Source organism: Protopterus annectens, chromosome 6.part1 (assembly GCF_019279795.1).
Source record: "Protopterus annectens isolate FY-2018-M chromosome 6.part1, PAN1.0, whole genome shotgun sequence".
Taxonomy (NCBI): Eukaryota; Metazoa; Chordata; order Ceratodontiformes; family Protopteridae; genus Protopterus; species Protopterus annectens.
Genome location: NC_056738.1, coordinates 339,621,320 through 339,636,274, shown reverse-complemented (window position 1 = coordinate 339,636,274; position 14,955 = coordinate 339,621,320). Strand labels below are relative to the sequence as shown.

The following is a 14,955-nucleotide window of genomic DNA, read 5'->3' as shown; positions in this document are numbered from 1 at the left end:
CAGCTGAAAGTTAGCATCAAAATTCTCCCTGACGCTTAATCAAAACTGGTTTGAGACTTACTGCTCCATTCAAGCCAGGCCATTTATCAGCCTGTAACGTACTATCCACTCATATTCCTTCAATAACAAAGATTTTCCAAGTCACCACCCCTAATACCCATTTGTACAGTGCATATGCATCTGAATTTAAAAGCATGAGTTTGAAATTCATGTAAATGTCTGAATAAACCATTTGTCTCAATCTTCCGTCTTATTTCGGACCTATGCTCTATTATTCTATCTTTAAGCTTCCTGGATGTTTTCCCTACATAAAATGCATTACATGAAACACAGGTAGCTAAATAAACTAACTTAGTAGTACTACAATCTGCTTTGCAAGTAAACTTAAAACATTCACCTGTTGTAGGATGTCGGAAGCTATTGTTACTATCATTAATATCAGAGCAACAGACACAATTATAGCACTTGAAAGTGCCCACTTTAGTACATAAAGGAGCAGATTCAGTTTGAAAATCCTTATAACATAATATTTGCTTAACGTCTGACCATTCCTAAAGGCAAACCTTGGTACTGGACCTAAAATGTCCTTTAAATCTGGTTGAGACATTAAAATTACCCAATTCTTTTGAATTATTTTACAAATATCATTTGTATTGGCATTATAGGTGGTAGTAAACCTGATGACAGGCTTGCTTACTACCTTATCAGCTTCATTCCTAATATATACCCTGAGTGAGTCAAAGAAACAGAACTAAAAACTGGTTTATAAGGACCTCTTCTGCCTTGCAAAACCTCTTCATAACTCATATTTACATCTCTAGGGTAATAACCATTCTCAATAAACTCTTTCCTCATCTTCTCAGTTTCCTCCAAAAACACACCCTCCTCAGTTGTTAGTCTACTGACTCTTATTAATTGAGATTTTATAATGCCTCTATATATATATGTACTGGATGCATGCTAGCAGTATTTAAATATCTTGCTGCATGCACATCCTTCCTATGCACCTTTGAATATGGGATTGAGGCAATTAGAAGTTTTTAAAAATGCAATCCTCTCAACAAACACGTGAAATAGAGAATATTTGCCTCTTATTAGATTTGGTGTTGACAAAGAATGATTTTATTTTTGATGGTGTTCCCTACAAGCAGTTAACTGGGGTGGCCATGGGGATGTCCGTGGCCAATACCTTTGCTAATTTAGTTTTATGTGTATGGGAAAAACAATACATCTTAAATGAAAATAATGAATTTGCTCTTTACTTTGATTGTTACTGCAGATTTGTTGATGACTGTTTTTTGTTTGGAAAGGGACTCTGACTCAGAAAAATTTCTGTCCTATCTCAACACTACGACAAGTTTCTTTAAATTTAAGATGGATTTTTCTTTAGATACAATGGATTTTTTAGATATAAGGGTATATAGGAAACTTGGAAGGTTGGAAACAAAGGTGCATAGGAAGGATGTGCATGCAGCAAGATATTTAAATACTGCTAGCATGCATCCAGTACATATATATAGAGGCATTATAAAATCTCAGTTAATAAGAGTCAGTAGACTAACAACTGAGGAGGGTGTGTTTTTGGAGGAAACTGAGAAGATGAGGAAAGAGTTTATTGAGAATGGTTATTACCCTAGAGATGTAAATATGAGTTATGAAGAGGTTTTGCAAGGCAGAAGAGGTCCTTATAAACCAGTTTTTAGTTCTGTTTCTTTGACTCACTCAGGGTATATATTAGGGAATGAAGCTGATAAGGTAGTAAGCAAGCCTGTCATCAGGTTTACTACCACCTATAATGCCAATACAAATGATATTTGTAAAATAATTCAAAAGAATTGGGTAATTTTAATGTCTCAACCAGATTTAAAGGACATTTTAGGTCCAGTACCAAGGTTTGCCTTTAGGAATGGTCAGGCGTTTAAGCAAATATTATGTTATAAGGATTTTCAAACTGAATCTGCTCCTTTATGTACTAAAGTGGGCACTTTCAAGTGCTATAATTGTGTCTGTTGCTCTGATATTAATGATAGTAACAATAGCTTCCGACATCCTACAACAGGTGAATGTTTTAAGTTTACTTGCAAAGCAGATTGTAGTACTACTAAGTTAGTTTATTTAGCTACCTGTGTTTCATGTAATGCATTTTATGTAGGGAAAACATCCAGGAAGCTTAAAGATAGAATAACAGAGCATAGGTCCGAAATAAGACGGAAGATTGAGACAAATGGTTTATTCAGACATTTACATGAATTTCAAACTCATGCTTTTAAATTCAGATGCATATGCACTGTGCTTAATGGGTATTAGGGTGGTGACTTGGAAAATCTTTTGTTATTGAAGGAATATGAGTGGATAGTACGTTTACAGGCTGATAAATGGCCTGGCTTGAATGGAGCAGTAAGTCTCAAACCAGTTTTGATTAAGCATCAGAGGGAGAATTTATGATGCTAACTTTGAGCTGCTACCTTTTTAAAATGTTTTTAAAAAAAGTTCTTATTTGATATGAATGATTTATCTATATGTAACTATATTTAATTTATATAAAATTGTTTTTTATTAATATAAGTAAAACTTCTTTAAGAGTTTTGGGTGTGATGCATTTTAAATTATTTGCATAATTAATTTTGGTTTGTATCTGGTTGGCTGGCTTGATCATGTGTTTTTCAGTGTTTCCTCTATTTAAATGCAACTTATGTAAGGTGATTTTATGTGCTGATGAAGGGTGTAGACCCGAAAGCTTCATTAAAATTCTTTGTTTGTGACTACCGTGTTTTTGGCTACCTATCTATAAATCACAGTTCAAAGAAAGTGAAATACATATTTTGATGAATATAGGTCATTTAACTAGGAAACATTATTTAATGAAGTTCAAATGTGGTCTGTGCCTACAAGCAAATGTATGTCAAATACCCAAGAAGATGTTAACCATGTGAATTTGCATATGAGTATTTATTAAGCATGCAGAAATAAGCTAAATATCAACTTAGAAAAGATATTCACTGATCTAAAATGTGACCAGAAACTTTAATGAGTTGTTCCCTTCCCTAGGGCAGCTTAAACTTTTAACTGTCAGATGTAGCTTTCTCCACTTCTCCGTCAGCTGGCATGGACTCCACCTGGTTGAATTTGCACACTGTCTTCACTTTTTCCATCATGGACTTGAATGTTTCCTTGATACCCTTTTCTAGCAAGTAGCCATCTGTGTCACATTCGGTATTCTCCTGCCCGATCACACCTTCAATAGATGTCTGAAGGTACCGTAAGCAGATAATCACAGACATCTGTAACAGGATACAAAAAGGAAATTGGGTAAATGACTACATATCAGTAGTCAAATAAATGCAATGTTAAAGGCTGCATTTCTTAAGAGTGCTGTATCTATACAATAATGACTTAAGCAGGAATCTTTGTTAGTTGATTGATTAAATCAAATTAAAAAAATTAAAACTAGATACCAGCTGGAATTTAAACATGTTGTTCATTCACTATAGCATAGAGAGAGATGATGGCTTGATTACAACCAGATGGCCTGAATTTGATTATCAGCGTGGTGGGTGGGAATGAACTGCATATTCTGGCTCACTCATCATGGAGGGGGGAGGGGTGGAAGGTGGTTTCTGCTCATCCAATTGCTTCCATGCAAGCAGAGGCTTATAAAACAACAGTGGCCATTAACAGGGGGAATGTAGGCTTATCAGTCTCAAGTCAGCCTTTAGCAGCATGAATGTGGAAAGAAATATATCTCAGGATAAGGCATATGACACCAGCAACAATGTGGTGTAGACATCTGCCATCAAGGCAGACTATAACTGAAAAGGCCCTGCTTTAATTAACCTGAACTGGTTGCCATTGAGGGAAGGAGTGCCATATATTTCCATGAGCTGGGGGCAGTTTGGGCCCATCCTGAAACACATCCAGTCTGGAGATGTGATACTGAACCCATGGGTTGTTAAGATGATCACATTCCCTCACAGGCAAGTTCATGACCAGATAATGGTGAGGAACACAATCTTGTCTCTAGCTGTCTGGCTAATGTCCATCCAGTTGTTTTTATCTCAATCGTATGCCAGGCCTCCTGCTCTAGAGAATGAATGGCCTCAAGACTAGTCATGAAAGCTGATGACTAGCAGGCACAGAAACAAAAAGATATAGTCATTTTGTTTTTTACTAAAAGTGCTGTTAATTGAAATCAGCAAGTAATAGCATGTGGCTTTTATGCTGTATTACAATACACTTTGAGCACTTAATGTAAACATTTTTTAAAGAACAACAGACTACATCTAATTTCAGCAGTGAAATAACTAAAGTTGCATTTGAATGTTAACAAAAATGATCTGACTGATGGCCATTTTTAAAAGCACTGTAGGTTTCTTTTACATAAGATGATATGAAAATCAGTAATGCTGCAGATAATATTGGAAGATGGAAAAAGATTATGCTTATGGTTTACAAGATTTACAACAGCTGAATGAAAATTCTAGTTTACCAAAATCTTTTGAGTTAAAATCATGGATGGGCTAACCCCTCATTTGGGGAATTTCACCCCCTCCTCCTCTACTTTATATAACCAACACTGAATTTTAACCCACTGGAGAAATGCTCTTAATTGCTCTTCAAAATTTTCAGAGTATGATGATTTTAGACCAACTGTGATGACTCTACTTAAAATTTGATGAAAAAGAATACAACCCCTATGCCAAACATTAATGTTATTATCATAGTAAACACCAAAATAAACATTTTGCACTTTTAATTTAGGCCACTGATAGTAGGGACTGTGAAGATGGCACAATCAGCCAATCTCTCTTTAATGCAATACTGGCTTTTAAAAGTCAGTATTGTATTTGCACTCAAATGTGAACACTGTAGTGCTCTGTGTGCAGGCTAAACTGTAGCAAATGCTTGCTATGGTTTAAAAGTACATTTTTTTTAAATAAAACATGAGCGCTGTAGCACTACATGCAGGCAGGGTATAAACTGTTGCAAATGTTTGCTACATTTATACCAAGCAGTTTGCTACAGTTTAAAAAAAAGAATTTTTAACTAAAATATGAGCACCATAGCACTCATGCTGTTTGCTACAGTTTAAAAGAAGATTTTTTAAAAATAATTTTTCTTACTGCAATATATTGAAGGGACGTTGGGGGCAGTGTACAGAAATGGAACCTGATTGACTTGGGCTGGAGGGGGGCATGCTTCTGGCCACCTGATTGGTGTGCCAGTAGATGGAACATCCATGTTTTTTTATCTTCAAGGGAATATCTCAATGGGGAGAGTAGATCTAACTGTAATAAGCCAATCACTTACAATATAGTGATCAGCTTATTTGTTCTTCATATGAAGGCTTGGACACTGGTTCAGAGTACAGGCTCAGGGCATCAGTTGATCCAGCTATGCTTCTGATCACAGCTCTCCCAATGTGAAAAGAAAAAATGTGGGAAAAAATGCCAGTAAAGGCTATTGCTTTGGATAAAAGTCAATTACTAGTTAGTGGCTACATTATCTGGAAATCAACAAAGAAGAAATCTGTAAAAAGTATGAAAATTAACTAGAAAAAGGAAATAAAAAATGATGGTAGGGAAGAGTCATGTAACTGTTCAGCAAAGAGCAGTTCAGGTTTCTGAGTTGGTGCAGGATATATATTCAGAGATGTTTGAAATAAATCAAATGACAAAATGTTAGAAAGAATAGAAGAAGCTTTAAGTAGCTATTCATGTAAGCAGAAATCACAGGTTGAAATGAAGGAAAGACAAGCTGAATATGAATCTTCTCAAGAAGAACTGTTTCAAAAACATTAGAGCTAGAAGACAAAGCAATCAGAGAAAAAAGTGATTTTCTGCTATACCAGACAAAGTGGTAGGAATAGAATGTATTAATGTTACAAAACTACAAATAATCAACTGGTTTGGTATTCCACAACAGGATCGTTAATTGAAAGGGCACACCATATGTACATTCCAAATTCGGACATGAAAAAGTAGCCAAGATCTGTACTAGTAAATACACAGTCATGACAGCAGAAAGAGCAACTCCTGACAAAATTGTGGCAGACCATAAAAATATTACAATCTGGCTAGTATCCAATACAGTTAGAGGATTTTGAAAGTCAAGTATGAGATTCATTTTGCTGTATTTAGCTATTTTCAGAATATTTTTCCTAGAGAATTAAAGACATTTTTGTATGCAGAACATGTTAAGGAGTAGATGAAAAGATTTACCCAGCAAACAGTGAGCCAAAAAGCTGAAAGGGACTCATTCTTCTGACTATAGCAAAGCCCACAGAGAGAACTTGCCAGTGAAACCTTTCAATTTTTCTGAATGAAAATGACTGAACAACAGGAAAAAAGCACAAAAGTTGACTAGAAAAATTACAAGTACCTTGGACTTGAACCAAGGACACATGTTGGGTGGTAGACATGATGAGGAAGAAGAGCAACAATAATGGGAAAGTAGAAACTAAATGGAAGAATGTTATGGTGACATTTCCATAAGGTGTAGTTTGGTCATGACCCCCACCCCCCCTCCCAGCATCTTGCACCTGGGGCAGCTGCCCCCTTTGCCTGAATCTGGCTTTGTGTTTGCATGTATGTGCTAGCATGTTCAAGTTCTAGTATGAAACCCATTGTCAAATAGTTGCAAATCCATCCATCCAGCCTCAAACCATTTTCCCATTTTGCACATGGGGTTGAGGTGTCACTTCAACAGTGACAATCATCTTGAGCTAAGGTTTACACCGGCAGGTGGCTAGCCCTGCCACAGTATAAACTCTGCACTGAAATGCATCTGAAATTTAATTGCTACGATTTACTTGTTTTATTCTGGATTTTCCATGGATTATTCATTTATTATGTTTGTATAATTCCCTGCTCAACAAGACAAGCTAGAAGTTCAAGTGAAGGAAAGTAGGAATGGGGACAGACAGGAAAACATTTTTCACATTCCTCATATCACTACTTCACCACAAAATCTGTAAGTAGATTACTGTATACTTCTATACTGGGAGGGCTGAGAATATCACCTCCTGCATTAAGACATTTGTATCATTTTAATGTCATGCTGAGGACCAGATCTCAATTAAACACAAAGAAAAAATGTAGATCCACTGAAAAATTGCTGCTTAGTCACTGCATTTCCTACATCTGTGATGCTACAGTTGCAGAGATAGTTGATATATTTAATTTTGGTTGTGGGACAGAAGATGTATTTGGTTCCCCTGTGTGAGAGTTTTCAGTAAATTCATAATTTGCTATCTTGATTTAATTCAGACATAGTGGTGGATTAAGTGTACCTTGGACCCTGAAAAGCAAGAGTCTGTTTTCAAACCATGGGCCCTCTCCCACAGACATTTTTAGGACCATGCATAAATGCATGTGTTATTTTGTATTCGCATTCCTGATTGTTTTACATCATATTCCTTGTTTAATACAGCAGCATGGAGTATGTTTTAAATTTGAAGTGAACATTTTCCAATAAGCAGTGAAACAAAATGTATTAACCAATAATGAGAAAAAGTATCCAATTCACATTTCAACTATAAAAGGACATTCAAACTGATGTCAATATAATCCAACAATATCAACACACATCAAATGAAATAAATAAACTAGATCAGATATGCTACAGAGAATGACTGTCAAAAACCAACCACAGGTTCATAGTCAGTTACTAGACATCCATGGGACCACAAAGGAGCTTAGTCCTAATTCCCACCTGTCCTAAAGCATTGTCTTGTTAAGTGACTTGCTCAAGGTAACACAGTAAGTAAATGAAGGAAGAAAGATTCAAACCCTGCACCCTTAGCACAGGGAGCAGCTCAGTAATAAGTCAGAGCTTTAGTCCTCTGAACTAACTGCTAGACAGAGTACCTGTTTTAACTAAATGCAGAAACATTTTACAATCTAATCTTGTAGATAACACTGTATCATAATAATATGCAACGATGACTACATAATGGATGCTGAAAATCATGTGGTTCTTATCATCATTCAAAATAATGCAGGCTATACTGAACTCAAAAATGTTATCCCTTTCACAGTTACTGAAGGCTGTAAAAAGATATTGCAAAAATATATTACTAAAATGCAACATATCTAAACTATATTATATAATCCAGGCCTATTAATGGATTAATTAATTCTTTAGTGCAGTTAATAAAGCAAAACAATTACAGATTAAAAAGATGTTAGAGCAACTTTTGTTCAGCAACGCACAAGTCAAACAAAAATCTGAAACGCCACTGCATGTAGAATTTTTGACCTCACTATGGTTTCCATGTTATCAAGAATAGTTGTCCCCTCTGACATAATTCGGTTTGGGTCTGACCTTCCCAAACGGATAATGTGATGTTGTTACAACATGTACATTCAGAGTCAGCATAGCCAGATGTAATCAGATGTGTGACCCTTTGCAGAATTATGAACCAGGCCACTGCCAGCCATAGAAATATCCCATTACTTGGTTATTTCTCCCCAGTTACCATAAAACACTGTTCAAACCTGTCTGTGTGCAAACTATTTTTCTTCTTTACTTTTTAGAATTATCAGAAAGATTTGGATTTAATTTATAACTTTTATATCAGATTTTACACCAAAAATACTGGCAACCATTTCTAAACAAAACTAAACACTCACATTGAACAGACTTAAATTGAGAAACAGAAAGGTTTTCTTTCCTTGAAACTCCCATTTAGAGAAAATACGTCATGCATTCCATTAAACTAGAAGAGATATGTTAGACTTTATAGTAAATAGCATATAGTGAAGCACTAATTAGCAGCTATGTGAAAGTCGAGGAAATCAAAAGACAAATATGTGATGCATTTGCTTATATCATGGGACAGCCCACTAGACTCAAGAGTCTGCTTTCAGGAAAAGCCCAGTAGCACTGTTTAGTGAAGTGACTTGGTCAGAGTCACACTGTAAACAAATGAAGGCTGAGGGGATCACTTATTTCACTACAGCAGCTCATTTACAGCTCATAGCCTCCCTCATATGTGTTAAGTAACTGACAACCTGGAGTAGCCCAACACAGGCCTGCAAAAAATAAACTAAATGAAAAATGATTTCATTGTTAAAATATTAATATTACACTCATAGACTTCTTGCTGTCCAGTACATTCAGACCAAATAGTAAGAACTCTGCCTACAGTCTCTTAACTAAACTTAAGCCCACCAAGTTAGCAGCAGACAACCTCCCAAGTGAATACCTACAAATCGCAGCTGATGCTCTGGCCTACCCAGTATCCATCTTGATTAACCGATCTCTGTCAGAAAGTTACGTTCCCACACTGTGGAAAGTATCACATATAATTCCCCTCCACAAAGGCGGACCCTCCACAGAACTAACCAATTACCGTCCCATAGCTATTCTCTCTCCACTCTCCAAAATACTAGAGAGATGCATACACTCTCAGGTCTCAGAATATCTCCTTACTAACAACCTCCTTTCCAATACTCAGCATGGTTTCCGACCAAACCATAGCACCACCACTGCCTTACTCTCCTTTACTAACACTATCCTTCAGCATAAAAACAATGGCTGTCTCTCCTCTGCTACTTTCCTAGACCTATCTAAAGCATTTGACATGGTCCCACACAAACAACTTATTTCTGTCCTCAATAACCTATCCTTCTCACAATGTCACCAACTGGTTTCAGAGTTACCTGTCTGACCACCAACAATCCATTGTATGGCAGAATGACATATCTACCCAACTACCTGTCTCCATAGGGGTTCCCCAAGGATCCATCCTTGGACCCCTACTCTTCTCTGTTTTCACCAATAATCTAGCCTCTGCCACCAAACATGGCACACTCATACAATACGCAGATGACTCAACCATCATCTACTCAGCCCAGTCCCTACCCAAACTGCAAAAAATCACACAGGAAGCCTTTTCCTCTGTAGAAACTTAGTTATCTGATGCCCAATTAATATTCAACCCAAACAAAACTACACTACTCATCTTCCAACCCACCAAACATACTCAAAACAACTCTCACTTTAACATCAGAGCAAAAGACAACACAACTATATACCCATCTGAACACACCAAATTGCTAGGAGTGGAAATAGACAATAAACTAAAATTTGACATTCACATATCCATGACCATAAAAAAGTCCACAAAAAACTAGGAGCGTTATACAGAAATAAGCAACTTCTCACCAACGCAGCAAAGATTTCAATAGCAAATTCCCACCTTATCTCCACCCTACTTTATGCCTCTCCAATATATACCAACCTAAGGCAATGTGATCTAAACAAGCTAGAGACCTGCTACAACAAAATCGCCAAATTCGCCACAGGGGCATTCTACCGTAGTCACCACTGTCTCTCACTTGCTGAACTGGGCTGGCTTGAACTCCCTCACCTCCTTCAATGGAATCAACTATCACTCACCCACAAACTAGTAAACCATCCACTAAATGTCCCATCCCCCCAGAATCTACTCCAACCCTATCGCACCACCAGACCACTAAGATCCAGCAACAAAAATCACTTGCAGATCATTAAAGCCAATAACTCTGCTGGTGAAGCACTATTCTCTTGCGCCATAGCCAAATTATGGAACTCCCTCCCACCCACAATTAACTCCATACCATCATGCACCCACTTCAAAACTTTACTAAAAGCACACCTAAAAACATGCTGGCTATGCCCTTGCAACTCCCCTCTCTAATATCACCCACCCCATCCAACCACTACCTTTTTTTCCACTCCACTAACTACCTTGATTATAGCAAGCTCAGATGCTCATAAGCCTAGTACTTATTATACAGCAGAAACTTCTTGTTGTAACATTTGTTAATGTCTGTTATGTACTTCACAAATAGATTCTAGTTGTCTACTGATGTACTATGTTCTTCATCTGTAAATATGTTGTAAGTAATTGCTATGTAAATTGTTAATCACTATGTAATCCAATGTAACTACTGTCTGTTTAATTTAACTGTGGAGCTTTTCTCCCCGGGCCTCCGCTGAAAATGGACCTACATCCAGTCGGACACTCCCGGTCAACAAATATAAATAAATAAAATAAATAAATACAGTCAATAAAACAAGGACACCAATGACTGTATCCAAATAATATGGCTCATCTATGTTATTAGAATCTACTCATTTTCTTACAAGATAAGTATTCTGGGATGCAGGAACCAAATATTTATACATAGACACACACACACACACACACACACACACACACACACACACACACACACACACACACACACATGCAATCATCAGTTATAAACCCTGCTATGACTATACACATTAGATATCTGTATAAGAGTAAGTGAATGAATAAATTCATAAATACTAGCCCACAAATGTTATTGTAGCTCACCGTGTTCAGAATCATACAGTGCAACACATTGCAACACCCCTCTGCCCTCTCAACTTTTTTTAAACACCTTTATTGAATTATCAATTAGGATGTAGGCAAGCATACAATAATATAAAAGAAAACAAACCATATGGACATGTTCACAGTTACATGCATTATACATCATGTATGCTCTTTTGTTTAATTATCATCAGTCCAACATCACACATTAATTCCTTCCTTCTCTTAAACCTCACTCCTCCTCCAAAACATTATTCTCCATGTATTGCTCCTTTAATTTCATTTTTTCTATGTAATTTGTTTAGAAAGTTGCTTGAATAACAAGCTTTGCATTGGCAAGCATTTTCTGAAGGATACAAAGTCTGACACTTACATGCCTGGCATTCTGACTACAATCCACAACAATCTGCAGAAAGACAAAAATTTTACGAGGAACAGACCAAAATACCTCTCAACTTCTTTGTTCAAGGATTATGGACAAAGCCAAATATAATGGTGAGGACAAAGGCCTAGAAAGGAGACAAATGTTAATATTATGTCATCCGTTTGTTAACCAGGTAAACCCATTGGACAAATTGTTCCTTTTCAGAGGCAATCTGGAAGCACATTCTGGTTAACTGACTTTCTCAAAGTCACACAATAAGGAAATGGAGGTGGAAGGATTCAAACCCTGTGTTTTTGATTACATGGAGCAGTTCATTAACAGATGAGAGAGACCCTTAAGTATAAGATAGCTTTAATACAGTAAAAAAAATAACAGAACATGTTTTACATTGACATGCATTTTCAATGAGAACTACAAATGTCAAATGACTGACATTAATGACTGAATTCAAACCATGGGGATTTATGAGAAAATAAATAAATTAATTAATAGAGGTTGAGCTGTTAGTGCAGAAGACTAAGGCTCTAAGCTCTTAATGAGATGCTTCTTGTAGGTTGTGTGCTTTGAGCCTTTCTGCCTCCTTTTGCCTACATTTTGACACTGAGCAAGTCACTTAACTAGGCTATGTTTCTGTAAAATGGGTTTACTTGATTAACAAAAGGGATGAAATTTCTGAGTGAGAACTTTGAAACTCTAATGACTAGCTTAATTAACTGACTGTAATTCAGTGAGATTTATCTTGCCATACCAGATTTTAGGTAGGAGCAATCCTTGTAGGAGAAATCCAGGTCTGATCTGAGGACTGACATCTAGGTCCGATCTGGTGCAAAGAGTGGTCTGATCTATGGACACAGACACTCACACACACACACACACACACACACACACACACACACACACACACACACACACACACACACACACACACACACACACACACAGTCTCTCTTTCTCTCTCTTAAGTCCATCTGCAGCAAAAGCAATTCAGTAGCACACAATCTCAGCAGGAGCTGTTGAAGCAAGCAGCTGTCAGCTGGCCTGCCAATGCCTTTGGTGGTGCATGTTTAAAGAAAAAATTTTAAAAAGATAAACACAGCAAAGGGAAAAACAACAGTATGTAACCAGCCACCCATCTATTGATTCATAGGTTCATAGGTAGGTACTAGGCTATCGGCGCTAGAGACTATACAAGCCCAGCCAAAAAGGTACCCTGGCTTTTGCAACCAAGAAAATTATTTTCCTGTGTCACTGTCGAGCAGAGCCACAGAAGTGATCTCTGGGGTGCATTTCCTATTTCCCATCCAATCATCAAGATTTTTCCTAGAAGAGTGCTAATGAGGAGCTTTGTTTGATATAGACAGGTAGTTTGTTCCAGAGTATGGGAAGTCTCTGGGACAGGAATCTATCCCTCCAGCATGTTCTGTTTATTGTGGTGACAAGGTTTAGGTCCCTAGAGCGTGTAGCTCAGAAGGATTGGGATTTCTTTACATGGAGCATGTCCAACAGCTCTGGGTTTGACATAGCTTTGTATGTTAGGCAGAGATCACCTCTGAGTAGGCGATATGCGACAGAGTAAAGCTGGAGTTTTTTGAGACAGTCTGCGTAGGGCATCTGTTTGAGGCCAGTAATCCTTTTTGTGAGGTATTTCTGTGGCCTTTCCAGTTGTTGTAGATGTCTTGTGAGGTACATACCAAAAGGGGTGTTGTACTCTTTAATGGGTCTAATGAGTGATGAGTAGAGGGGAACAATTACCTCTTTTTTTCTGGATGAGAAACCTTTTGTGATGAGATGTGCCACGTAGAAGGATTTCCTGACTACTGTGGCGATGTGCTTATCAAAGGAGAGACTACTGTCCACCTGTGTCCCAAGGTCTCTTATCACACTTTCGGTGTTAAGTATACTACCGCCTATGTTGTAGTTCATGGGTATAGAGTTTTTACCAAAGGGGATGACTGCACTTTTTAACATTGAGCTTGAGGCCATTGCTTTGACACCAGGCATTTGTCTCAGTGAGGCCCTTTTGTAGGATGTCCACATCGTTAGGAGTTTTGATTATGGCTCCTAGTTTGCAGTCATCTGTGAAATTCATTAGCCAAAGACCTTCTGTACTTCAAATAAGTTGATACCAAACAGGAGAGGACCCAGGACTGAACCCTGTGGTACTCCACTTGTCACTGGTCTGAAGTCAGATTTGGAGTCTGCTACTCTCACAGTGTGGGTTCTGTCAGTGAGCCAGTTGGCAACCCATCTTGTGACATAGGGATTTATACCTAGTTTAGTGAGTTTATCTATAATTCCATAGTGGGGGATGGTGTCAAAACCCTTGGCAAGATCTAGATAGGCTGTGTGAACCACCTTACCCTTGTCTATGGCTTTGGTGACTGCTTCAAAGAAGTCTATCAGATTTAGGAGACATGATCTGCCTTTTACAAACCCGAACTGGGTAGGGTCCAGAGTCCGGAGATTACTAATGTTTTTGTTTATAAGTTCCATGATGATACGTTCCATGGCCTTGCAGACTAGGCTCGTCAGGCTAATGGGACGGTAGTTCCTGGGGTCCATGGTGGCTCCTCCCTTGTGGAGTGGGATAATTGTCGCTGTGCACCATTCAGCGGGCACAAAGTCTGAGGTGAGGCTATGATTGAACAAGGTACTTAGGTGGGGTGCCAATTCATTCTGTAGTTCATGTAGAACACAGCCTGGGATGTTGTCTGGTCCCATGGATGCTGTGTTCTTGGCTTTTGAGAGTGTGGTTTTTACCTGTGCAGCCATGAATACAGGAACTTTGCATTCTTCCGGTATAGAGATGGGCCCTTTATGGGGTGAGAGGGAGGTAAAGTTAGCACTGATCCTATCTGCCAGGATGTTGGCAATATCAGTTGGGTCTGTATATTTAGTGCCATAGTGCTGTAACTCAGAGCAGATCTGAGTGTTGCTATCGAGATTCTTGACATAGCTATAGTATGCTTTGTGGTTGCTTTGTGGTTGTCTTTAGAATCAGTGGCGATATTATTTTCATAACTAGCTTTGGAGGATTTTATCAGGGATCACAGCTTCTTACTGAGGCTGACGAGGGAGCTCCTCCACCCATGGGATTTTACTCTTTTTTTGCAACAGTTTCTTCCTTCTGTTGTACAGTTTATTTATGGCAGGGGACCACCAGATTGGCTTCCTTTTTTTGGAGGATAGTGTCTTGGTTCTGTTTTGGATAGCACGATCCATG

At 38.0% G+C, this 14,955-nt stretch overlaps 1 protein-coding gene across 1 annotated transcript in view; it reads right to left on the bottom strand.

Moving 5' to 3' along the window:
- Window positions 1–2,808: 2,808 nt before the first annotated feature.
- ROM1 (retinal outer segment membrane protein 1) overlaps window positions 2,809–14,955 on the bottom strand; it is a 189,567-nt gene continuing 177,420 nt past the window's right edge. Inside the window, exon 3 of the mRNA XM_044075418.1 lies at window positions 2,809–3,281. Coding sequence (XP_043931353.1) covers window positions 3,063–3,281 — 219 coding nt within the window. The 3' untranslated portion in view covers window positions 2,809–3,062. The remainder of the gene's footprint in view (window positions 3,282–14,955) is intronic.